General features: G+C 43.8%; 1 protein-coding gene across 1 annotated transcript in view; it reads right to left on the bottom strand.

The window, feature by feature from the left end:
* Positions 1-23,514, bottom strand: part of Plpp4 (phospholipid phosphatase 4) — a 54,078-nt gene extending 30,564 nt beyond the window's left edge. The window contains exon 1 of the mRNA XM_076834820.1: positions 23,433-23,514. Coding sequence (XP_076690935.1) covers positions 23,433-23,514 — 82 coding nt within the window. The remainder of the gene's footprint in view (positions 1-23,432) is intronic.
* Between the last annotated feature and the right edge of the window lie 3,883 nt (positions 23,515-27,397).

The raw sequence follows: 27,397 nt of genomic DNA, 5'->3' as shown, positions 1-27,397 counted from the left end.
TTTTATTATGAAGCCATTCATTCTATAAATATTTATTCAGTTTTGCTAGTGCCTGGGCAGTTCTGGGGGACAAACATCAGACTTGGTTTCAGCCTTATGGAGTTCAGTGATAGGAATCATTACCACCTGCAAATAGTATTAGGACAGAAACAACGTGCTCTGGGAAGAGAGGATGGTTCACGGGGAGCAACAGAGACCCCACTTCAGGAGCCAGCACTGTGGAGAGCATCAGGAAGGGAGGCCAACAAGGGACTGGCCATGCAGCTGTGAAGAGGAGGAGGGATGCAGTCAAGGATCTGTCGGAAGAGCCATGGGGCTGGGATGTAGCTCAGCAGCAAAGAGTGGGTTCACACACCAGCCCCAGGTTTGATCTCCAGTACACGGGCGTGCACATACACGTACACACACACAGCAGAAGGCAAGCGTGGCTGGGACAGAGAAAAGCCTGAGATGAGGTGTGGGATCAGGCAGAGCCAGAATTTTGCAGGGTGGTTTGGAACACGGTGAGTCATTTGAATTTTATCCTAAGAGTCTGATTTTTATCCTAAGCATGTTAAAGAGCAGCAGAAAATCAATTGGTTGCTGTGCGAATGGCCAGGAGATGAGCAAGAGTGGAAGCAGAGGGGCTGGATGAGGAGCCGTTCATCAGCTTCAGTATCAGTGGGCAATGCCTGACCTCGGGCGGCCCTGAGAGCTGACAGCGTCATTTCAGATACCACTTAAAGGCGGTCACAGTTCACGTCCTGCTTATTTTTCAAAATTAAAATAAATACTGTAGGAAAGCCTTCACCATTTAAGTTCCTCTTAAATGTCCTTGAGCTGCCCACGTGTATGGATGGTGTATCTGGAAGTGTCCAAACATGTTTGCTTTGGATCCAGTTATTTTTAAGATGAAATTTATACGCAGTGAAATACATAGATCCTAAGGCCTGAAAGACATAGACATTTGCATATGACCCATAAAGCTAGAGAATACTCCATCCCCCCAGAAAGTTCAGTGACAGCCCTTCCCGTCTGTGCTCCCCCAGGTCTTGCCCTCCCACCCCTCAGAACAAATATCCTGGTTTCTACTCCATCTACCAGTTTTAACTGGTTTTGGATTTCACATAAACAGAGTACAGCACACATTCTTTTGGGGCTGAATTTCTTTCCTCAACATAGCATTCTTGATATTAATCCGTGTTGCCCTATGTATAAGTAGGAATTTTAATCCCTTTTAATTGTTATTATTCTCCTATTGATAAGCATTAGTATTATTTCTGGTTTGGGTTTATTAGAAACAAAATTGCCATTAGTATTTTGTCCAATTTATTTTGTGGATACATGTTTTTATTTCTCTTTGGTAAATAACTAGGAATGGACCTGCTGGATATTTGGATAAGTAAATGATTTTGATTTTTTATAAGAAATTAACAACCAATTTGCAAAGTGGTTATACAAATTTACACTTCCATCAGTAACAGAAGAGAGTTCCACTTGAATCCATATCCATCAATATTTGAGGTTGTCAGCCTTTTTAAAACTTAGCTATGTAGTTATGAAGTGGTACCTCATTATAGTTTTAATTTGTATTTTCCTAATGATTAATACTAGAGTAGCTTTTCATATTCTTACTAATCATACACATAACTTCCTTTTATACAATCTCTGTTTAAGTCTTTAGGCTACATTTTCATTGGTATGTCTTTTTATTGTTTTTCTGTAGGAACTCTTCATATATTAAGGAGGACTATACAAGTCCTTTATGAGATACATGAATGGCAAATATTTTCCTTCAGTCGATGACTTATCTTTTTATTTCCATAATGTCTTTTGAAGAACAAAAAATTTTAATTTGGGTGAAATTCAGTTTTATCATTTTATTTTAAAGTTTTGGTGCTGTGTGTTCCTCTTAAGAAATCTTTACCTATCCCAAAGTACTAAAGATATTCTTCTACATTATCCTCTAGATGATTGATAAACTTAATTTTTAGTGTCTGATCAATTTTGAATTAATTTTCACATGATATGAGGTAAGCATCAAAGTTAATTTTTTTAATACTTTTTTTTTCATAATTTTTTAGGGCTTTCTAATGTCATTGATTTTAATCTTTCCTTTAACCACTAAATTAGCTTGGTATCGTTGTTGAAAATAAACTAAACATACACATGGGTGTATTTATTGACAGTGTTCTGCTTATGTATTCTTTTTTAAAATTTTTATATTTGTTTTAATTAGTTATACCTGACAGTAGAATGCATTTATGCACTTTGATATATCATACATAGATGGGATATAATTTCTCATTTTTCTGAGTGTACATGTTGTAGAATCACATTGGTCATGTAGTCACATATACACATACAATAATAATGTCTGTTTCATTCTACTCTCTTTCCTCTCCCCACATTCCCTCTCCTCCCCTCCCATCACTTCCCTCTACCTAATCTAAGGTGACACTATTCTTCCCTAGTGGCCCCCGCCTTATTGTGAATTAGCATCCACATATTAGAGAAAACATTCAGCCTTGGGTTTTGTGGGACTGGCTTATTTTGCTTAGCATGATATTCTCCAACTCCAATCATTTTACTGTCAAATGCCATAATTTCACTGTTCTTTAAAGCTGAGTAATATTCCATTGAGTATATATACCACATTTTCTTTGTCCATTCATCTATTGAGGGACACCTAGGTTGATTTCAGTCTAGCTATTGTGAATTAAACTGCTATAAACACTGATGTGACTGAATCACTGTAGTATGCTGATTTTAAGTCCTTTAGGTATAAACCAAGGAGTGGGATAACTGGGTCAAATGGTGGTTCTATTTCCAGTTTTCTGAGGAATCTCTATACTGCTTTCCATAGTGGTTGCAGCAGTTTCCAGTCCCACCAGCAATGTATGAGTGTGCCTTTTCACCACATCCTCACCAACATTTACTGTTGTCTGTATAATTGATGATTGCCATTCTGACAGGAGTGAGATGAAATCTTAGAGGGATGTTGATTTGCATTTTTCTAATTGCTAGAGATGCTGAATGCTTTTTATGTATTTGTTGATCAATTGTATTTCTACTTCTGTGAAGTGTATGTTCAGTTCCTTAGCCCATTTATTGATTGGGTTATTTGGTTTTTTGGTGTTCTTTTTAAGTTCTTTATATGTCCTAGAGATTAATGCTTTATCAGAGGTGCATGTGGCAAAGATTTTCTCCCAATTGGTAGGCCCTCTCCCTATGTTATTACTTGTTTCCTTTGCTGAAAAGAAACTTTTAAATTTGAATCCATCCCATTTATTGATCCTTAATATTACTTCTTGTGTGTTAAGAGTCTTGTTAAGGAAGTCAGATCCTAGGCCGATGTGGTGAAGATTTGGGCCTATTTTTTCTTCTATTAGGCGCAGGGTCAGAAGAGACAAAGGACTGCTGGGAGCCATCAGCCAAGTAGGTATGACAATCTCCTTGCCAGCTTACTCCCATGCTGTCTAGTGGAAGGACTTCTGAAAGGTGACCTTGCTCAAGGACCAGGGTGGTTTAGCATAATAGGAGATTAGGGTGTTCCCCCTTTAGAATAGGGCAGTTTAGCATAATAGGAGATTAGGGTGTTCCCCCTTTAGAATAGGGCGTATCCTGCTGCTGAGTTCCTCTTGAGTTCTTAGGGTCAGACAGTATATTTTGGGAGACGGAAGCCCATGCGGTGAGGATTTGGGCAGAGAGTGGATTTGGGAGAGAGTGGATTTGGGCAGAGAACGTGGATTCCCCCAGAGCGTGTTTGTAGACGGCCGGTGTGAGTTCGAGAATAAAGAATTGCTGTTTGAATCTACAAGCTGTGTGGAGACTCGTGATTTGTGCCCAGCCACAGACTGCGGCAAAGGACATTTCAGGATATAACAATTATAAATATTTATGCCCCAAACAATGGAGCATCTATATACATCAAACAAACCCTTCTCAATTTCAAGAGTCAAATAGGCCACAATACAATAAAACAGGGTGACTTTAACACACCTCTCCCACTGCTGGACAGATCTTCCAAACAAGAACTAAATAAGGAAACTACAGAACTAATAATACAATCAATAATTTAGACTTAACTATTTCATCCATCAATGAGCAAATATACTTTCTTCTCAGTAGCACATGGCTCCTTCTCTAAAACAGACCGTATCTTATGCCATACAGCAACTCTTAGTAAATAAAAAAAAAAAAAAAAACCCAGAGATAATACTCTGCATTCTATCAAACCACATCTCTAGTATAAGATAACCATATTTATGTGCCAAAACATTCACTGGAGAAAAGATAGCCTATTCAATAAATGGTGCTGGCAAAACTGGAACTCCATATGAAGCAGAATGAAATCAAATCTCTGTCTCTCACCTTGCACAAAAATCAACTCAAAATGGATCAAATATTTAACTAAACATTTATATGTATTCTTAAGCCACAGTGGATTCATTATTACAATTTTATAAGAACTCTTAATATTAGATAATTTTAGTTACTTCAAGTTTAGCCCTCTTTCTCAAAATTGTTTGGTTATTCTGAGTCCTTTGGATTTTCATATAAATATTATAATCAGCTTTTAAAATTTTACAAAATTTTTAAGTAGAATTATATTGAATCTATAGTTCAATTCAGGGAGAATTAATTCCTTAGCTTTACTGGATCATCTAATTCATGAACATGGTATACATTTCTACTTATTTAAGTCTCCTTTCAGTGATTTTTTATAGTTTTAAAAGTATACATTTTCCAATTTCTTGTTAAGTTTATTCTTATAATTCCTAAATTGATGACACCATAAATATACTTTAAATTTTATTATTTTCTAATTGCCTCCTGCTATTATAAACATACAATTGATTTTTTATATTGACTTTTTTCTTATAATCTTGTAAAATGCACTTACTTGTTCTAGCATGTTTTGTAGATTTCTTAGGCTTTCCTAAATAAATAATCATAATTCTACAAAAAAAATAATTTTATATCTTCCTTGTCACTTTCACTTTCTTGTCTAACTGCATTAAGGCCACCATCACAGTATTGAATAGAGACAGTGAGAGATGTCTCTTCATGACGTAAAAAAAAAAAACCTTTCAGTCTTCCATCTTCTATGAAGCTAGCAGTAGGTGCTTCAGAGATGCCCTTTATTTGTATTCCTAGTTTAATAAGAAATTCTATCATAAATGATGTCCTTTTTTCTACATCAATGAAGATGATCATATGATTTTTCTCCTTTTATAGTATGGTTAATTATAATAATTGATTTTTAATTTTTTAAATCAACTTTGCATTTTGGGGATAAATTCTAATGTGTTTTTTTAATGTATTGCTGGACTCAACTTGCTAATTTAAAATTTTTGTCTCTGTATTTGAGGAATTTGGTTTATAATCTTCTGTCCTGTCAGATTTTGTTAACAGGAATATTTTATAACTTTATTTGTATAGCCCAACAGAACCAGTTGAGAAGTGTTCCCTCCCCTCCCATTTTTAATAAAATGTTGTGCAAGGTTGATATTATTTCTTCCGTAAATGGTTGATGCATGATACTCATAGGGCCACTGGGATTGGAGCTTTCTTTCTGCAAAGAGTTTTAATTACAAATTAAATTTCTACCTCATTTTATATCCATTTTGGTGAAGAGTGGTTTGCAAGGAATTTAACCATTTTACTTACAATGCTGAATTTGTTGGCATAAAAATGTTCACAATATTTCCTTATTAACTTTTTTAATAGCTTCAGGATCTTTATTTCCTGATATTGGTAATTTGTGTGTTCTTACTCTACTTTCTCTTGATTAGTTTCACTAGGAGTATATCAATTTTATTAATCTTAAAAAATAATAATAAAGACAACTCTAGTACCAATTTCTCCATCAAATCAGAAGTTCTTTATCTAAAAGTTTTATAATTCAAACAATTATCATCTAAGTCAGTCCTCCAAATCTAACACCAATTATCTTGGTCTCTATGTACCCATTATCCTTAAGATACCTGAAGTGACGGGAACAGGAAATTAGCATATTTTGAAAATTCAATTATCCTCACAATAGTATGAAATATTGCCATATTTATTTCAAAGATGAGAAAATAAAATCTTAGAGAAACCAAGGGCTTACTGAAGTCCCTGAAACTACCTAGATTCACGCTCATACCTTTTAGATTCCAGAGCCTGTGAACGTTCCACTTCACCTCCGCCATGAAGTCCCCACAAGCCAACACCTGAGACCTTTTCACCAGCGGCTGAGCAGCCCACCTTCAGAAAGGTGCTGTAGCTCATGAAACTGGGCCACACGCAATCCGAGAAAGGAATACCTGACAAGACAAGGCACCCCTCGTCTTTCCACACAGAAGGGTCACATTCCACCAAATGCGATACTAATGCTGACGGAAACACAATAACTCATTGATCACATCCAGAAGAATGTCCTCTAGATGGAGGATGGTAGTCTAGATGAGAGACCAAGTCCAGATGACCTGCTGGGTGATGGAGGATCCACCCCTCTCCCATTGGGTTTCTCCTCCAAATTGCTCATAGTTCGTTTAAAAAAAAAAAAAACATGCAGTTTCTAACTTTCACTTCAAAAGTGGGATTGACAAGGATGAGATAAGTCACTTGCAAGCTCATGATAAGGCTACCTGGATAAAAATCATGCCAGTTTTGTTATTTAATAATAGATTCTCTTAGGATTATGCTGTGTCCTCTAATTTCTAGACATTTCTTTGAAAGGCACTTATTTCTTCTTGATCAAGAAATATTAGGATTTAACTAAACAATTATTTCAGGACATGTTCTTGAGCATCTTATGAGAAAATGAAAAAAAAAAAAACCTCTTCTTTCCATTATCTGTGCTCATCATCTTTAAAGATTAATAAAATCTATTTCAGGGACATCTATTTTAGGAAGAAGAATATGCTGTTCAGTGTCCCTGGATTCTAGTAAAATACTGGACATACATTCATAAACGTATTCCTTATGAACTTGCATTATTAGTTTCGCCTATCATTCAATGCATATAATAAATTATTCAGTGCTAGAAAAAAAACATTTTAAACTCTTGTTTACATTCAAATTTACAGCAGGTGACCATTTCTCTTGTGTTCTCCATCTCATCACTCCACAAGGGAAACAAGACAGATGATAAGAAAAGCATTCTGTGGACCCTGGTAAGCACAGAAGGGTTCTGGAAAGTCTTGGGAACACGAGTCCAAGCTGGACAGATGAGCAGGCAGGATGTGGATTCACTCTCTCTACTTTCTTCTGCCACAGCCCAGCCACATGGGCAGGGTACACAAGATAGGCAGCTGTGAGGTGTCAGATCACCTGGCTCTGCTCCTCCCCTGCCTCAGTCACCTCCAGGAAAGATCCGCTCTGGTCAACACTGGCTTGTACAAGAAGCACCTGAAAAGTCTTGGTGTTAAAAATACTGAATCTAGTTTCCTGGGTGTCTAGGGACCACTCCGCTCTGGGACACTATGACATCCTTCCCTTAACTGGTGGGAGTTAGGTCCCAGGTGCTGGTGAAGACTGGCGGCTCTTCACACAGCTCAGCCCTACCAAGGTGGCTCATCCCTGCCACTCACACCTGCCAACTCCCCAGACCATGGGTGTGAGGCTATAGAGAGCACCATATTCTTTCTCATCTCCTTTTCCCAGGCATCCAATCCCCAGGACAGACATTTCTTGCAGCTGTCTCTTAAGAAGAAAGCGGGTATGGTTGCCTATCCTATAATCCCAGCAGCTCTGCAGGTGAGGCAGGAAGATCACAAGTTCAAAGTCAGCCTCAGCAACTTAATGAGCTCCTAAGCAACTTAGTGAGACCCTGTCTCATAATAAAAAAACAAAAAGGGCTGGGGATGTGGCTTAGTGGTTAAGCACCCCTGGGTTCAATCCCTGGTACCAAAAAGAGAAAGAATAAAGAATAAAGCAGACCCACTGCCTCTGGAGAAGAAAGGGCCCTCCAAGTAACTGTTGCAGAATCGGTGGAGATTATGGAAGACAAAGTCGTCTTTTTGCCAACAATCAGGGTTCCAATGCCCAGAATGAAGGCCACATGAAGTCACTCTTCAGTGAGTTTTGTGGTGGTCAGTACCACATGGAGCTTTTAGCATTTAATTACAGCAGCACTTGCAGAAGGGAGAGAAGGGGCCAGGAGCAAGGAAAGGACCAAATTTCCTGTTGCAAAGTGACTCTTCACTGAAGCTCACACGGTTCCCCATGCTGGGCAAAAGTCCTCCCCTGGCACCTTTCTGGGGACAGGCAGTCGGCTCCTCCACACTGATCTCAGGGCCAGGTCCAGACCATGGTCCAGACACATTAGCGGAGGAGCCCAGGACCCAGGCATCCAGTTGCCTTGAACTCTTCAGGACAAACACCCTCACTGTACCCAGGGGCTCCTTTTGCATCTCTAACAGCTGTCTCCATGGATTATGGGGTTCCCTTAGGGAAGAGATCATTAGTTCATTTCTTCAACTGTAGCCCACGAGCAACTCCATGGAGAAGACTTTTGACCCCTGAGGCCAAAGGTCAGGCCGTGGCAGCCATTCATGTCCAGTCCATGCAGGCTGACCTCACTCCAAGCAGCCCAGCCTCCGTGACCCCTGCAGGTGAGCACTAACCTGCACTCCTGAAAAAAATGACCTCCAGCAGGCTCCTCACCTCCAAGCCTGAGATTGGCAGGCTCATGAGACCGGGAGTATCCATCAGCCTAGCCCAAGGAAGGGTCTCTGAAGCTCACACTGGGTTTTCGAGAATCTTCTAAACAGCATTCTGTGCTACTTACATGCACAGCGGGCCCTGATTGAAGAAATGTTTCTCAATTTTTTTATTCTTGGTTTGAAAAGTTGCGAGATGCTGAGTCTCCAAGGCATATGGATCTGTACTTAGAATGAAATTACTACTGTAGATATAGAGCAAAGAAGCACTCCACAAGAACGCATTCTCTCCCGTTCTCACAGCGAAACTCATGCCAAGGCAGACACTGTGAGGAGCATAATCACTACAAACACTTTTCAGCAGGGAAACAAGCTGGGGCTCGGGGCCTACTCCAGTGCTGCATTACAAATAAGGCACTTCAGAGACATCCACAGGGCAGTCTGCTCTCCCCTCACTGCCACCAGAACAGGGGCCAGAATTTCCCCGTCTTTTCCAGAATCAGAGTTTCAGATACCCCTCCAAATCAGAATAGGAATAGGAATGATGCCAAATTATCCCGTTTAATCTTCTCCCACCACACCCTCAGAGGCAAGGGGGAGAACTCCTGCCCCAGGAGCACCTCCTGTCCCTGAAGCCACTTGCCCAAGATCCCATCACTACAAAGTCACGGAGCCAGGCCAAACTCACATCTCAGTCTGAAAATAATAATTCCTCTCTCCATCATCATCAATGTAGAAACATGCTTGAAAACAAGATAATGCAGGGCAATCTAATGATCCTAAAATCACAATCATTATAATTATCATTATATTATAGCAAATATATAATTCCTGGCCCCAGGCTAGGTCTTAAAACGGCACTCTGACATTTAATGACACGTGATTATGAGAATACAGAGGAAGAGGAAAAACATGAATGTTCATGGCGTAAAATGACCTACGGGCTCTGGCCCCTTCTCCATCACCAGCCACCCGTGTCCTGCTCTCCTCCGTGTAGCACAATGACAGGCAGGTACACTGAGTTTCTTCTACCCAGAAATGCTCTCCTCTCCTCTTGACCTGGTGTCACCTCCCTCTTCCTGCAGAATTAAATGTCCCAGAGTCCTCTGATTATGTCAGACGCCATTTAATTACTAGGCATTATGTATTTGTGCTACTCATATATATCAGGATTGTAATTAAATGTCCATTTATGTAATTATTTGTTCAACATCCATTGCTGTCTATCAGGGCTGCCAAGAATTATTGCTTGGGATGTTCACTGCTCCAGGGTGCCCAGCAGAGGAGGGAGACCTGCTCTCTGTTCACTCTGCCCTGTGCCTTGGGGCTCACCTGCTGAGAGCAGGGACAGATGCAGTTCCCAGAGTGGAGTGGGCCAATAAGGATGAGAGTTTTGTCTGTATTCACCACTATCGACCCCTGCACTTAACCCAGTCCAGGCACACAGAAGGTATCCAATAAATGCATGTGGTATAAATAATTTATTTTACTAAATAAATGGGTAAAGGAATATGTTTAGAGTTTACAGAGCCCTAGGAGTTCTACCAAAGGTATCATGACAAAGGCCAAAGTGTGAAACATGGCAACTCCCACCTCACTTGTTCTAGAAGCTAAAACCATCCTAACAGCAGAACCCAGCACAGTTCACAGGACCGATCCCTGGGGAGGAACGGCCACTGCTCAATGGGACCCGCATCCCGACCACAGTTGGCAAACGCCAGTCATTTTTCTTCTTTTTTGAAAGGAAAATTTCTGAAAGAAAATAATTGGAATCTTGTTTTATCTAAAAATAGTACCCAGACCAAAATAAATGAAGATTTGACCAAATGACCACACTGGTGATGGCCATGAACATGAGCCACATCTTTCACAAGGACATCATCACCTTGGGTTGGGGGGCTCAGCTGGGGGATCATGGACATCTAGAGCTCCTCCCGTGCAGGGTAAGACACCAGGAGAGCCAGGTCCATCTATCAAACTCTCTCCCTCCCCCCTCCCCCCTCCCCACCTTCTCTCAGTGGAAAACCCGCAGAGCTCCTTGTGACCCAGAAAACCCAGGGAGACAAGCCTATGGGAGAGAATGCCTTGGGCCTGAAATCGAATCAACTTGTTGGTAGAAGTAATCATAAGGAGGCCCCCAAAGAAATGTCTGCTTATCAGAAACAAGTCGAGGGATGTCAAGGCTGTGGAGTCAGGAAGTTAGCCCCACCCAGATCCCACCCCAAGCGGCCAGGTAGAAAGGGCCCTAACTTGCAGGCGCTTGCCTTGCTGAGGCAACAGGGGGCGCCAGTGTTCACAAGGTTCCTCCAGGGTGCCCAGCCAAGACTCCCAAGGACATCTTTGGCAGGCATCTTTAAATTTTAAACCCCCTTCTAAAGCTGAGCCACCTAAAGTCGAAAGAGACCAGAATCTCAGTAAGCAAAGGGATGGCAGCCCTGTCCGGATCCACTACCCCTCTAAGCCAAGCAATGGCAAGGCCTCCTGTTCCCTTACGCTGGTCAGCAGGGGCGCTGGCCAGCTTAGCCTCACAGCTTGGGTTTCTCTCTCTCTAAACAAAGAAGGTGAACCTGGGCATGGTGGTGCACATCTGTAATCCCAGCAACTCGGGAGGCTGAAGCAGGAGGATTGCAAGTTCAAGGTCAGCCTCAGCAACTCAGCAAGGCCCTAAGCAACTTAGACCCCATCTCAAAATACAAAGTAAAAACATCTGAGGATGCATGTTGGTTGTAAACCACTTTTGGGTTCAATCCCTGGAACCAAAAACATTAAAAAAAGATAAGTAGCTTTCTAAGAACTGGACATCAGGAGTGAGTTTGGGGTCTTGGACACACATTTATAGCATAAATAAATTACAGTGTAAGAAATGCTTCATTCAATCGGGTCCATAAATCAGGTCAGTCCATTCAATAAATTTCTGGGGCAACTATTATGACCATTCACTGTGCGGGACGCTGGGAACACCTGGGCATTGGACAGTCACAGTCCCCTCATGGAGCTGAGGCCAATGATGGAAGCAGAGAGGAAAAACAATCAATAAACAAGGACAGTAACAGACTCAGCTAAGTGCTGTGACAGTAGCGAGAGGAGGGTGCGGGGTTTTCAGGGTGGAATCTCCCTAAGGCCACACCGAGGCTGCGACTCAAGGAGAGCAGAAGGCAGCATGGAATGTTCCAGATGGCTTCCCTCAAGAGGAGACCCTGAGCTGGATTCAAGTGCCAGCAGTTGGCTGGGGAGGTGGTCCCAGGAATCCCCAGCAGGAAAGTGAGACAGGGATGGGAGGAAGCCATCAGAGCCGCCGTGGAGCCAGGTACCAGCATGGGCAGTAGGAGGTCAATCCCACCGAGGGCCTTGGTGAGCCAGTGTGAATACACCCGGGACTCAGCCCACCTCAGGGACAGGGAGCTGGGGGCTTTATCCACCTCACACACCAGTCACTGTCTGAGGGCTGCTGCGGGGATGGATTGGGCTTCCATTCCTTGCCACAAACACAAGCAGAGTGAGACTGCACCAGGAGAAGCTCTCAGCCAGAAAGATGCAGGTGCTGATCCCTGGGAATCAGCGGCGTGCAGGGACCAAGGGAATGAAGGCGGCAGGACTCTTACAGCCCGTGGGAGGCAGGGGAGGAAGCAGAGGGCAAAGGCCCAGCAAGGGAAGCATACAGCTGCCTGGTGTTGCAGGAACCGTTAAGAATTAGACTCTGAAGTCAAGGGCTGCAACACCAGATGGTCTAGTTATAAATACCAGCTCTGTGACATGCCAGCTGTGGGACTTGGGGACAAATCCTTGCACTCTCTGAATCTTGGTTTCCTCATCTGCACAATCTGATTAACAACGGTACTGATCATGGTTTGTTGGGAGGCTCCAATGGGACAAGACCTTTGTGGCCCTCAGCACAGAGCCCAATACGTCTTACATGCACCAAGAGGGATGGCTGTTGGCATTTACCGTAAAGACAACGCAGGAAACAACGCAGGGGAGCAGAGCACGCGCTGCAGGCCTGCAGGGGCCTGAGCACTACATTAGTCTGCCATCTGTTGGGTGCACTGGAAGCCACCAAGGAGGGTAACCCAAGGAGGCCTGACTGCATGATTCCAGAGTGACAGTCTCCAAGGCAGCAAGCACCTTTTCTGCTGCCATATCCCCCGTCCAAGACGACCGCTGCCACAGGAGGGGGCTGCTGCTTAGCACCAGTGAGCCAAGCTCATTCAGAAAAGGGGACTATGGGACAGTCTTCACTCATGGTATATCCACCTTTTCATTTTTTTTTTTTTTGAGCTCTATTGAGGTATAATTGACAAACAAAAATTGTACAAGTTCAAGGTGTATGCTGTGATGTTTTGATTATGCATGTGTTATGAAATGATTATCATGATTAAGTTAATATATCCATCATCTCACCTAATTACCTTTTTGGGAAGGCAGGGTGATAATATTTAAAATCTGCTCGGGAAATTTCTAGTCCACAACACATTACTGTTAACGGCAGTCTCCCTGCTGTGTGTTAAATACCCCAGAATTTTTCACCTTAGAACTGTACATTTGTAATGTTGCATCAACATCTCTCCATTTCTCCCAGCCCCTGGAGACCACTGCTCTACTCTCTGCTCCTATGAGCTCAACTCCTTTTAGATCTCATTAGAAGTGAGGTCATGCAGTATTTGACTTTCTGTGTCTTCCTATTTCCCTTAGCAGGCTCATCTAGGGTAAACCCAAATATATTTTTTGGATAAACACCAACACACACTTAGATTGTTTCCACCTCTTGGCTGTTGTGAATAATACTCAGTAGACATGAGGGTGCAGGTATCTCTTCCACATACTGATTCCATTTCCCTTGGATATGGACCTAGAAGTGGGACTGCTAGATTATAAGGTGGTTCAACTTCTAATTTTTAAGGCACCTCCACATTGTTTTCCATAATAACATTCTCACCCATAGTGTGTAAAGATTTCCTTTTCTCTGCATTCTCACCAACATGTGTTATCTCTTATCTCATGGATAACATCCATCCTAGAAGGTGTGTATGGTGATATGTCGCTGTAGTTTTAATTTACTCAAGGATTTGAAGGATCGACACTATGAAAATATCCATTTTACCCAAAGGTGCTGGAGAGACAGCGTGATCCCTATCAAGATTCCAATGGTGTTGTTCAGAGGAATGAATACTAAAGCAATCCTCAACTTCACATGGAAATACAAATGACCTCGGATGACTAATGCAGTGTTAAGGAAGAAGCACAAAGCACGAGGCATCACCCTTTCTCATCTCAAATCACATTACAAAACCACAAGAGTCAAAACCAGTATGGTGCTGGTGCAAAACAGACAGACCTGTGGAGCAGAATAGAGGGCTCTTAGGACAGGTAGACACGTACAGTTAATTAATTTTTACAAAGTTTCTGAGAACTCATAATAGGGAAAGGACAGTCTCTTCCATAAGTGGTGTTAGGAAAACTGGGAACAAACTTGGAATCCACACACACCACACATAAACGTTAAGACTGAAGCCATAAAACTCATAGAAGAAAACCCAGGGAAGAAGCTCCTTGACATTGGCACCAGCAATGACCTTTTGGATATGAGGCCGAGATCATAGGGAAGCAAAATAAACCAGTGGGCTACCAAAAACTAAAAAGCTTCTGAACAGCAAAGGAAGCAAGAAACAACACAAGGAAAGAGCCCAATGATGGAGAGGACATTTGCAAACCATGTATGTGATGCAAGGTAATATCCGAAATATATAAGGCATTCGTTCAATTCAATAGAAAAAAATTGTAACCCAATGTAAAAATGGGTGAAGGACCTGAATAGACATCTTTTCCAAGCAGACCTGCAAATGGCCAACAGATACGTAAAAAGATGAAAAGACGTCAAAATCACACCGCTAGTGGGAATATAGAATGGTCGCATTGCTCTGGAGACCAGTTGGGCAGCTCCCAGATTTAAACAGAGTTACCTCACGGTCCTTTGTTCCATCCTATGTGTCTACCCAGGAGAATGAAGGATATGTCCCTCACAAAAAGTTGCACACAGACATTATAGCAGCATTTTCCATCACTCAGAAGCTGAAAACAACCTAAATGTCCATCAGTCGACTAGTGGATAAATAAGATGTGGCATAAAACCACATTATTATTGAGCAATAAAAACAAATCACTGGTGCAAGCTACAATACAGATAAATCCTGAAAACATAAGAAGACACCTTTGCAATTTAAGGATAAGAAAAGGTTTCTTAGCCAGGACCCAGCAACAATCAGAAAGAAAAAGTAGTAAGTTAGGCTCAATCAAAATTACAAGTGGCTGAAGACACCACTAAGATGAACAGGCACCAAAATGGGGGAAAAAAAACATCTATCCAACCAAGGCTTATAAGGTATGTGGGAAAACTCCAATTAACCATAATTACAGCCAAAGAAATTGTAATGGGCAAAGAACTTGAACAGATAATATGCAAATAGAAAGTGTTGTGAAAAGCCAATACGCAAATGACAGGGTACCCAACACCATCAGCTATCAGGGAAATGCAAATTAAAACTGCAGTGAGATACCACTGCAAACCTACCAAGATGAGTAAAATTAAAAAGACGGATAACATGAAATATTAGTGAAGATATGGGAAACCTGGAATTTCAGAAAACTTTTAACCCAACAATGCCTCTCTCAGATATTTTGCCAGCATAAAATCTACTAAAGGAATTGCTCTCAAATTCACAACTGAAAAGAACTGGAAAAATCCAAATGTGTACCAAGCATAGAATGGACAAACACGGTGTGTGAGATCCATTGCCACAGCTTATATCTCAGCAATAAAAGGGTTAGTTACTGATACTCCTTAACATGGATGAACTGGAAAACACAAGAGCAGACGCTCACAGACACAAAAAGCAAATACTGTGGATTCCGATGATGGGAATGCAATGAATGGACAAAGTTAATCTAAAGTTCAGAAAAATCTAAATAAGTAAAAGGGAAAAGGAAACATGAACAATGGTTGCTTCCCTCCAAGGGATGAGGACTGACTGGAGAGATACAGACAGGAACTGTTTGGGGTATGGGAATGCCTTCCTCTGTGATGGGAACATGGGTCACACAGAGTGTCCACTGGTCAGGGTTGACTGGCTATGGTTTATGCATGTCAATGTATATTTACCTTAACATGCTATGTTTTTTAATGTTTGATTTTTTTAGTTGTAGTTGGACACAATACCTTTATTGTATTTATTTATATATGGTTCTGAGGATCAAACCCAGGGCCTCACATGGGTGAGGCAAACACTATACCACTGAGCTACAACCTCAGCCCTAACATGCTATTTTTTTTAAAAAAAATAATCATATTAATGAGTGGTGTGGGGAAATGGGAAGAAAAAACAGGAAAGGAGAAGAGCAGAGTGTTGCACCTGGGGGTGCAGATTCATTGCGCATTCCATTTCTTTTAAATGATTAAAATATTTTATAATAAAAAAAGCCAGACACTGGGCTTTAATTATAATCTTTGTTCTGATTCCCATCATTTTTTTTTTCAAGGAAGAAAAGAGCGAACCAATTCTTCGATGTGGAGTATCCTGAATGAATTAAACAGTACCCATTTCTTAAAAGATTCTATTTATTCAGACCAGGAATTTGGAGAGTAGATGAATTTAACATATGCATTACTCATTTCTTCCATATATCACCCCATTGGCCTAGAGCGAGGTGTCCCAGCTGGACCCTATTGGCATGTTGAGCTGCATAACTGTCATGGAGCTGGGCACCCCTGACCTCTAGGCAGCAGATGCCAATGGCACCGCCTTCCCAAAACACACACACACCCACCCACCACCCCCCCCACACACACACGCAATAACATCAAATGTTTCCAGACCTTGCTAAATGTCCCCAGGGGGCAAAACTGCCCAGTTAAGAGCCACTATCCTAGAATATACATTGTCAATCAGAAGATAGCTCCTGCTCCTGGGGGGATGAAAATTGGTTCTTAAGGAGATGAAATAAATCTTAGCTATTACAATCATCTGGAAGGGAAAAATAAAAACTATCATTAGAGGAAAGACGGTGAGGAGCCCTTGCCAAGTCTGCTGATGTCCCTTCACGTGACTGCGAACCTGAGGGCTTTTATTTTTAAGTATGTTAACAGATATACAATAAACGGACGGCATCCAAATCTCATGGGAGTTAGAGGGACAAGTCTAACGGCTTTGGGGGGGGGGGCGGTTCAGGGGAGTGGTAACGAAAAGCAGGCTGTTGAACATGCCCTGCAGAGAGGGCTCCTTCTGCACCCTCATCCCAGGCTTTGGCAGGCCCAGAGCCGGCCTTCAAGGCACAGGGAGTCTTCATTCAGGTAGGAGACGTGGCAAAGTAGGTGCAGTTGCTTCCCAGAACCTCTGCAACTGCCTTGGAAGCTTGAGACATAGGATGATAAAAAAATAATTAGGAAGAAAAACTATGAAGAACTCTTGCCAAGTTCACTGAGGTCCCTTGATCAGGAAGCTTTCCTTTTAAGTCACAAGAGAAGCCACATGAGGTGAGTTGATCTCAGACAAATGGCCACCAGCTCATCAGGTTGAACCAGTGGTCGGTGCAGCCCAGGCCGTTCACACAATGCTAAGAGGAGAGGAGTTCCCAAGCTCCCTGTCTACCAGCAAAACCCCTGAGAGCAATTTCATTTCGTAAAATGATGCAAAACAAATGACCTTGCAGTCTTCCCTGCTCTCCTGGTTCCTTTTTCTTTATGCAGAAGCCTGTGGGGCCACTCTAAGAAGCAGCTGGTTTATGACACTGAATATTCATGCTTGATGGAGTTAGACCTGGCAGAGATGATATCTTGTTCCAATTCATACTTAAAAGCTACTTAGATTCCTTCAGCAAAAGCAAACTCTCAGATACTCAGCCTGCAAAGACCCCTCCGCACGTGTGCGTTTCTCAAGGACCCTGCTAACAAACGCAACACAAAGCAAACCCTTCTTCTACAATGAGGTCGCCAGAGTTCCACAGCAGCATTTCTGACTTTAAAGTGAGAGGGGACAGAAGGAGCAGCAGTGTGATGTCTAACTCTACTTAGTGCAGCCATGGTGGCTGCTTGTTTGGTCAAACACCAGTTCAGATGATGCTGTGAAAGTATTTTACAGAGGGATGAATCTTTACCATTAGATGACTACATAAAGCAGATTAGCCTCCGTAATGTAAGTGGGCCTCATCCAATCAGCTGAAGGCCTCAATAGTGAAGAGTGAGATTGCCTACATCAGGAAGAATTCTACCTCTAGACTGGCAACTAGGAGCCCCTACCTGGTTTCCAGCCTGCTGGTCTCACCTGGGGCTCAAGGCTTTAACATCAACTCTTACCTGAATGCCCAGTCTGCCAGCTTGTCCTGAAGAACTCAGACCTGCCAGGCCCCACAGTCCATGAGCCAATTCCTTAAAATAAGTCTCTCATTACATGGTAGATACAGAGAAAGAGATGCACAACTTATTGGTTTTGCTTCTCAGGAACATAAATTCCATCTGATGGCACTTGAACTCCACAGCACACCATGTGAAGATGGGAAGCCCAGGGGCTTCTGACTTGCAGGGCTACAGACAGATCAGTCTTTGATCCCGCTGAGGATGGTGCTGAGGAGGAGCAAGGCAGCCCTTCACTCCACAGGGGCCTGCAAAGCCTTGGAACTGGAGGCATCTGGTCCTGGGGAAGGCAAGGGTGGTGGGGCAGAGACGGGTCTGGAAACAGAGGTTAAGTAGAATGTCCCTATAAACAGAAGCTAAACTCCCCAGGTCCCAGCCATGTCCTGCAGAACTAGGAAACCACCCATGCCCACTCTTGAAGAAGATTTAAAGCTTTAATCATCCGAGGCTCTGAACTTGGGAAGAAGAGACAGAAGAGAAGGCACAGCCCAACAGCAAGGAGAGCATGCCAAAGTCCCCAAGGTGAGTCAACCTGTGGGCACCCGCAGGGCCTGGGAGGCCTCGTCTGGGACCAAAGAGCCTCAAGGTAAAAGTCAGATGCTAACCCTAAGGAACCAGCAAACCAGTGGACCCCACTTACCCAGCTCTACCCAGTTATCTGAGCAACTAGACCTTTAATAAGAACAGTCAAGGACACCAGATGTTTAACACACAAACAGAAGGCAGGGAGCAGGTGCAATCTGCAAGCAGAGAGGTAAAAGATATCGCGTCCTTGGGGGAAAAAAAGAACAAGCTATTGATTTTTTTTTTTTTTAAATCAGAGTTCAAGAAAGAGTTCTTGGAAGTTAAAAATATAAAAATCAAAATGATGATTCTGTAGAATGGCTAGTAGGTACAATTATTTAAATCTCTGAGAGATGAGCAAAAATGACATAAATAATAGGAAAGAAAAGATAATAAAAAGATTAAGAGTCCAGGAGATTCAACATCTGCTTAAGACAGTTCCAAAGATGAAACAGGGACCACAGTGGTACAAGTAATGAAATTCCAGCTTAAAAGGACTCGTGGAGTGACCAGGACAATAAATTCAATAAAAGAAGCCCAGTAAGGCACATCTTCAGGAAATTCAGACGACCCGACACAGAGAAAATATCCTAGGAGAATCCAGAAGAAAAAAAATAGAGAAAAATGAGGAAAGCAACACCCTCAGACCTGTCTTAGGCATGCTCTGGACTGGAGTCCTGCGTGGAAATGATTTGCAGCTTAAAATTCTATACACAGTCAGAATCAGAATTAAGATGCTTTGGACATAATAAAAACCTCAAAACATGAAACCCATGTGTACTCTTTGGTGGGAAACTCTAAGAGAAAGTGCCTTTCCTCCTGAAGGCTGCCCTGCCCCTTGACAGACATTCCCAGCTTCTCATTCCAGAGAGCAGCGCTGTAGGACTAGGGTCCACCTCACCCGCAAGGAGGACATGGGCCATGATCATCCTGGGCCCCTCCCAAGTGCTGAGCCCAGGGCCTACTAAACAGTAAGGGCTCAGCAGGGGACAACTGAATCTCTGTCAGCCTTTCCTATCTCTCAGCCCTTTAAAGAATATACCTGCCAGCAACAATGGCCCCCCTTTATACTGAAATAGAGTTGTTCAAAATTGAAGCACCCATGTGCACAGTCTGAGGGTGCTGGTCTTGTTTTGTAATGCTTTTTAATATCACGAGTTGCAGCACGTGTCAGGAGCTGGGACGGTGAGCTTGTATTGTAAAGGGCCAGAAAATAGATACTGTCATTTTTGTGGACCATGTCTCTTTTGCAACCACTTAACTCTGTCCCTCTAAAGTGAAAGCAGCCCCAGACACTATGTAAATGAACGGGCGTTTCTGTGTTCCAATAAAACTTGATCTGCAAAGCCGAGCAGCTGGTGGCTTGGCCTGCCTGCTGGTGTGGGCCATCCCTGGACAATGGCGTGGCTTCGCTCATTCCCACCCTTTTACAGGAAAGAAGCTTCTGAACAGCTTGACTTGGCATTAATCATTTGTTTTACTGTGCCTTTCTCTCTCCCCTCTATTCTCTTGAATCATTACCCAATCAATAATCGAGATTGTGCTACAAGACTCGATTCCCTTTGCAGAACATTCCAGCATTCAGCCCCGTGGAGGGAGTCCACTCTCTGTCTCCTCTTCAACCCAAAGCTTCTCCCAGGCCTGCAGGATACCACCTGCTCTTGGAAACTGTGGTCTCTGCGTGTCCAATCTAGGGGGATTAGGCTGCCTTGCTGAGCGAGTCCCCCTGAGAGTCCCCCTCTGCAGGGACATGCTGTGTGCTCAGGGTTTGCTTGGTGAGCTCTTCAGCTGCAGTTGTTTGGTTGCTCATTAAGAACAAGATCCTTTGCCTCCAAAAGAAATCAGTGTTTGTTCTTCAGTCCAGAGGAAACAACCCTTCTGCAGGACGTTATGAGGGCAAGGCCTATATTCCTGTGGCCAATTATCTCTGAAGAGAGCAGGAGCAAAACCACGCCTGGTCCAGGGGTTAGATCTCCATCCCACCTCCCAGAGGTTTCTGCCAATCAAGCCTAGAAAATTGATTTTTTCTTTTTTAAGGGAGAAGGAGTATTTGTAACAAAATGAAGGTCCACTGAGGTCATGCTCTCTGAGGAGCAAAAGTCACCTCAGTCACGAGCCTTCCTGTTAGCTACAATAAGAAATCCAGAAAATAGCCCTGATGGCTTTTTGACTGGAGATGGCAGGTCCCTTCAAGCCAATCACTGCCCTGTCATCAGAAGGGGAAAGAGATACATGGAAATACCCCCATGAAAGTCCAGAGGCTGTGGAGGACCGCCTGTTGACTGGACAAATCTATAACATTCTAAGTGATATCTGAAGCAAAAGATAATAACAGCGCCTTCCAAAACGCTTGTCCAGCACAGACCAACCTCAGTCAACCATTCAACAAGCGGCCGACGGGCAGCCTGTGACAAAGGCTTCCTGGTGGCTAGAGGGAGAGAGTGAGTCTAAAGGAAACAGCTTTGTGGTGCCAGCCGTCTGCCAGCTTGAGGCCTTCAGGTGAGAGATATTTGTTCCCCAAGTTCAAGTGCAGCAGCAGACACTGAACTCTGCCTCCGTCCTTAGTCAACCATTTGAAAAGTCAGAATTCAGATTTTCCTATCTCAGGAAAGGGTTCCGCTACTTAGGGCTCCTAATTTTTAAAGCCCCCTTAAAACAGCACCAAGCTGTTGGGGGGATGAATTATATCCCAAAACAACACAAAAGAACGACACAGGACTTGAGTGAGGCACAGAGAGAGAGCAGAAAGAGCCGACCCCAGGTGAAGACAATTCCGGGTCCCTCGAGCAGCACCAGCTTGGGGATTCCTGACGGCAAGGATGCCACGGCTCACGGCAGGGAGCTTCCAGCTGACACCCCAGACCCTTGTACTTCACAGAGTAAAAACGACTTCGGAAGGAGGCACTTCCAGGTGTGTTTCCTTCCTCGAGTGGCAGGAGGCCTGAGGCCCGGAAGAACCTGAGGCCCACATTCTCATGCATCATGCTGCTCCCGACACAGGGACCTGTTTTGAAGCAGCATATGCAGCGACGTGCCTCCCTCAATCCCCTGCCCGTCCCTAAAGCCAATTCCTTGGTGCTGATTAAGCGTCTGATCTGAGTCTCTATATTCATCTCCCAGGGCTCCAGCAATGGGTGACCTTGACACGGTGGTGAACACAGCTCACACTCCTTCTCTCACACTCCTGGAGACCAGGGCTCCACCACCGAGTTGCCAGCAGGGCCACGCTCCCTCTGAAGGCTCTGGGAGGAACCTCTTCCAGCTGTGGTGGCTCCACATGTTCAGGGCTGGTGACTACAGGACTCCAACCTGCCTGTGTCTCCACTGGGCCTCCTCCTCTGTGTGTCTGTCTCAGATCTCCCCATGCCTGTCACCTTTGTCAAAAATGATCCATCTCAAGATCCCTACTGTAATTACATCTGCACAGACCCTTCCCCCGGCCTTTTTGGAATGTAAACAGTAATTTTTAAATAATAAAAATATACATAGTGAAATGACTACTACCGTCAGACAAGGTACCATATCCATCTTCTCACGTGATCACCTTGTGTGGGGGGTGGGGAGATTCTGAAATTTCTCTCTTGGCAAATTTCCACTATATAGTACACTATTATTAACTAAGAGCCTTTTTCTAGAGGTTCCAGGGACTAGGACTTGGGCCTGCCTTTTGGGGGCCAGTATGCAACCCACCACGGTTCGTCTTAGGTACAGAATTTAGGAAAAAAAGAAAAGGAAAGATTAAGATGAGACAAGCCCAGGTAAGCAATGATCAGACCTGCAGGAGTCAAGAACTTGGCATCATGGCCCATCCCAAGCTGTCAGTCACCTGTTGCCATAGTTCCCCTCCAATTATCCCAAGAATCGCCAGCTTACGACACAGCCTGCCACTGCCTGTGGACACGCCACAGCAGGGGCTCATCTTATTCAAGGCATGGGCTGCATCTTGTTTCTGTCTGTATCCCCAACACCTGGCGTGGTGCCTGGTATCCAAGTCATTTAATAAACATTGATAAAATGAATGAAGACATGAGCCAGGATATTCTGGAAACTTCATCTCTGACAATAAATATCAATAGGGAGAGCTACTGCTTATTTGAACTCATGATTCTAAGTGCTTTGCAATTACTGAGTGGACCAAATAAGACAATGGACCTACACATTCTGGCACGGCAGGTGCTCAGAAATGCAAGTGGTGGTTATTACTCATTGACAGACAGCGGAGGCATTCTCATTCCCACTTCATGCAGCAGGAGCTGAGGCCCTGAGCTAATATCTGATTTGGCACAATTCAACGATCTGTGTCCCTTCTACACAATGATGCCCCAGACTCGTTTTCTTCAGCCTTTGCTGTGATGCTGACCCCAGCTCATGTACCTAAAGATGAACTATACATCAGTGTGAGTGTGTGTGTGTGTGTGTGTGTGTGAGCGTACATGCATGTGTGCATGAATCTGCATATGCATTATGTATATATGTACAGAGATATCTGAAATATGCACAATTGAAGAAATAAATGAGGCAGAACACTAAGTTGAGCAATATCAGGTCCCAGGGAACATGGCAAATTCCCACGTGCCATCAAGGTTAAAGCGTCACACGTCACACTCTGCTGACCTCAGGAAACAACACGTACAGTGTTGGTAAACCCCAGAGCCTTGTCTCCAGGCTAATTACTTCCTGTTGAGCATCCTGTTTCTAAGCCAACCACCCTACAGCAAAGAAAAATGAACGGTGCTTAACATGCACATACTAATGCTCTTCTCTCCACCTAAGCTCCCCAAGAAAGTGACCAGGAACGTCCCCACGGGAACTGAAGTGTGTCCCCACCATGAACTTACAAGAAGAGTGGATGCTGGGGAAGCTTTTGCGGCCCTCGGACACCAGGTCAGGGTCACCCGTGCAGTGCATTTCCGAGTTCATCACTCCATCTGGAAAGCAGCGGTAAAAGAAATCGGGGCGAGGTCTACAAAAGACACCATGGACATTTTCAATATAAAATGCTGCCATCACAATGAGCCCCAAGCTGAGCCCACCTCCCCGCGGCCCCGGCCCCGGCCCCTTCCTTGAGCCCCCTCTGCGGGCAACACCGCAGTTTTCCCCCAGAGCACTCTGCACATGCTGGTTTGGGGGAAGCCCAGGCTTCTGGGTCAGAAAGACCTGGGTCGGAATGCTCGCTTGCCACTTACTAGTTGTGTAACCTATGGGAAGTCACTCAGCCTTTCCCAGCCTCCGTTTCCACAGCTGTCAAAGGGGGGAGTCAATACTCAGTCAAAGGCAAGGTCCCGGCACTAAAAGGCATGACTTATAGGAAGCACCTAAGCACAGCTCCAGAGCAACAAAAGGTACTGCCTGCCTCAATCCACTGCTCTGCCAATCCATAGGGTATTCATATAAAATCTGCCCTGAATTTCAGTATCCAATTGCCTTTCCTCAAAGAGCAGGTCCCACTTGACCCAAGAAGACCTGAAAGCTCAGCTCCATGATGCAGAAAACTCTGAGGCCCACGCTGGCTTCTCTGGTCTAAGGCACAGGAGAGAAGGCTCTAGCAGGGAGAGGGGTACCCTGGCCCCGAAGCCAGAACCACAGCTAATACCTGATGAACACATACTGGGCGCCAGACTATGCTAGGCACTGCGTGAGCCTCACACCATGGAGCTTCTTACAGTTTAGATCCAGAATGTCCCCCAAACTCCTGTCCTGAAGGCTTGGTCCCCAATGCAGCTATGTTCAGAGGCAGGGCTTTTGAGAAGGGACTGGATCATGAGGGCTCTGACATTATTAGTGGATTAATCCATTGATGAGTTCATAGTTAAATGGATGACTGGGAGGCTGGACCTCATTGAAGGGAGCGGGTCCTTGGGAACATGCCCTTGGGAACTCATTCTTATCCCAAGACCCTTCCTCTTTCTCCTTTCTTCCTAGCTACCTTGAAGTGAGTGGCTTTCCTCCACCCTGCCCTTTCACCATGAGGATCTGCCTCCCCTCAAACCCAGGGACAGAGCCAGGCAATCATAGATCCAAACTTCTGAAAATAGTGATCCCAAATCAATCTTTCCTTCTTTAAGTTGTTTTTCTCAGGTATTTTGTCTGGACTACAGAAAACTACGACTCTTAGGAGAACACTGAGGCAGAACCTGGGGTTTTCTTCATTTTACAGTTGCCAAAAATGAAGGCTTAGGAAGATTTACACTCCTTCCTAAGGTCACTCGCAACCTGTAAGTGGCAAAGCAAGCTCTGAGCCCAGCAACTGAATTCTCATGCCTACACATCCCCCATGCTTGACTGCCTCACTCAGGTAAGGATCCTCAGGGGGGCATGTGATGGTCCCTTGCTTCACAGTAATCCAACTAACATTTGCCGGCTCTCTACCATGGGTGAGACTCAGCCAATGCTGCAAACACAGCACCCTGTTCCTGGGCATCCTGGGTCACAGTTCTTGCACACCGAATGCTGATCCTTACATCTCTGGGATCTGGGTAAGGCCTCAATAATCCATCAGTGCTGCTGGTCTTTTCCGTACATGGCCAGTGCTTCTCCAGGGTGGCTGTCTACCTACTGAACCAGAACCTCAGTGGATGCAGCCTGAGAAACAGTATTTTATCAGGGCCCTAAAAGAACTCTAAGCGCAGTGGGTGGGAGTAACTGCAGGACCAGGCCAAGCACTGCTCAATTTTATCCATCTTCTACCCCTCAATGCCTGACCAGCATAATTATTAAATGCTGTGGTTGAGAAAGGGGATCTAACTTATCCAAGGCCAGAAATTCATCAGGGTCCAGACCAGGACTTGAATTTGGGCCTTTGGTCTGCTAAATCTCTGCAGAGACTAGCTATTCACCAGAGTAGTCAGACAAGGAAAGATAATGTAGAACAGAAATCAGGTCTTAGGGGCAGTAGAGAAATGTGCCCTAAGCCAAATCTCAATGCCAAACTACATCTCATCATGCAGAGAACAATAACTAACCTTTTTTATTTATCAAAGGACAAAACTGATATGAGAGGAGGTATCTGGTGAGGCCCTAGGATAGCAGTAGATGATTCTGGAAATGCCATTGGCAGGCTGTGGCTCATAAGAAAGTATGGTCAGTGGACAGTTCCTTACTGTTGATCTGTTCTATAAAATAGCAAGTTTGCAATTCTAAGGAGAGAAAAGACCTATGCTGATGATAAAAAAGCCCAGAATGGCAACGACTCAGGGGAAAACTAGGATCTGTCCTATGTAGTGTCCTGTGGCCATGGTTCCTATATGGTTGACCTGGACAGTCTAAGTCACCATTTGTTTCTTTTTGGAACTTACCTTCCCACTATTAATTTAATAGTGTTTGTGCAGACTCCATTCAAAGCAAGAGCCAAGGACACCGCTACAAAACAAAACCAACAGACAGAAAAATAACCAGCTGGCTCTCAAACAAAATCATCACCATCACCACCATCATCATCATCATCATCACCACCATCATCACCATCATCATCATCATCACCACCACCATCAGCATCATCATCATCACTACAATTATCACCACCACCACCATCATCATCACCACCACCATCATCATCACCACTACCATCATCATCACCACCATCAGCATCATCATCATCACTACAATTATCATCACCACCACCATCATCATCACCACCATCAGCATCATCATCACCATCATTATCATCACCACCACCATTATCATCACCACCACCATCAATACCATCATCATCATCATCATCAATATTATTATCACCATCATCATCCCCACCACCATTAATCATCGTCCCCATCACCATTATCACTGTGACTAACATTTAGAATACTACTTAATATGACTATACAGATATGAACCAGTGCTTGAAAAAAGAAGGAAGCTAGGCTGCTACAGAAAAAATATAACTGGGGCAGGACTTTGGAGGGTGACTCATAAAATTCCAAGTGCATATGACATGAAATTTATCTCTCCTCCTTGACTTGAAAATTTCAACATCACAGAGGAGTCCATCTATCATTTCTGGCCTGATATAAACAGATTTAATACTACAGCATGTAGAATTTCTTTTACTAGTTGCAAGATACATAACTTTTTATTTCCTCCTGGCAACCTTCTCGGGCATAATTCTAACCAGAGCACTTGCTGGAATCTAGCTGCAAAATAGGACATCCCACCAGGCTACTATCTCATTGTTGACCCATCACTCCTGACAGCCACCCATTTGTTATCAAACAAGTCACTGTTTCTGAGAAGTTTTTCCAAGCACCTCACTGGATTTTGAGAAGGTTTATCCAGGTGATGGTTTTTGCCATCTGGAATAGGAAAAACTTCTGGAATACATTATTTTAAAGTATACAGCCCAGGGCCCTCCTCCAAGCTGCTTGGAAAGACTTTACTGGATAAAGTACAGATCATCCAAAGGGTGCCAGTGACATGAGTCACTGCGCTTTCCCTGCAAAATCCTCACCCCTCCCTCTGTGGTTCATCAAGAGTGAACAAAAGGCAAAGTCATCCCCATCAATGTGGCGGAAGGTCAAAGGCCTTGCATAAGCAATAAAAGCCTAGCAATGCCCTGTTCCATGGCTCTGTTGAACAACAAAGCACGTGAGCTACCATTTACCTCTGGCAAATAGTAACTATTCAATTCTCGCTGAGATTTATGTAACAGAGCAGTGGAGAGGCATTTTCGGGAAGGAGCTGCCTAGAGCAATTTGTGACCATCGAGGGAGACAAATGTGTTGTTTTGCAAGCAGAAAGTACTGTGGAATGGTCGAGATGGTCACCAAGGGCAGAGGCCACCCAGATGGGGACAAAACTACCTGATCTT

Source organism: Callospermophilus lateralis, chromosome 15 (genome assembly GCF_048772815.1).
Source record: "Callospermophilus lateralis isolate mCalLat2 chromosome 15, mCalLat2.hap1, whole genome shotgun sequence".
Taxonomy (NCBI): domain Eukaryota; kingdom Metazoa; phylum Chordata; class Mammalia; order Rodentia; family Sciuridae; genus Callospermophilus; species Callospermophilus lateralis.
The sequence above is the reverse complement of the archived record's forward strand: the minus strand, read 5'-3'. Positions and strand labels throughout refer to the sequence as shown.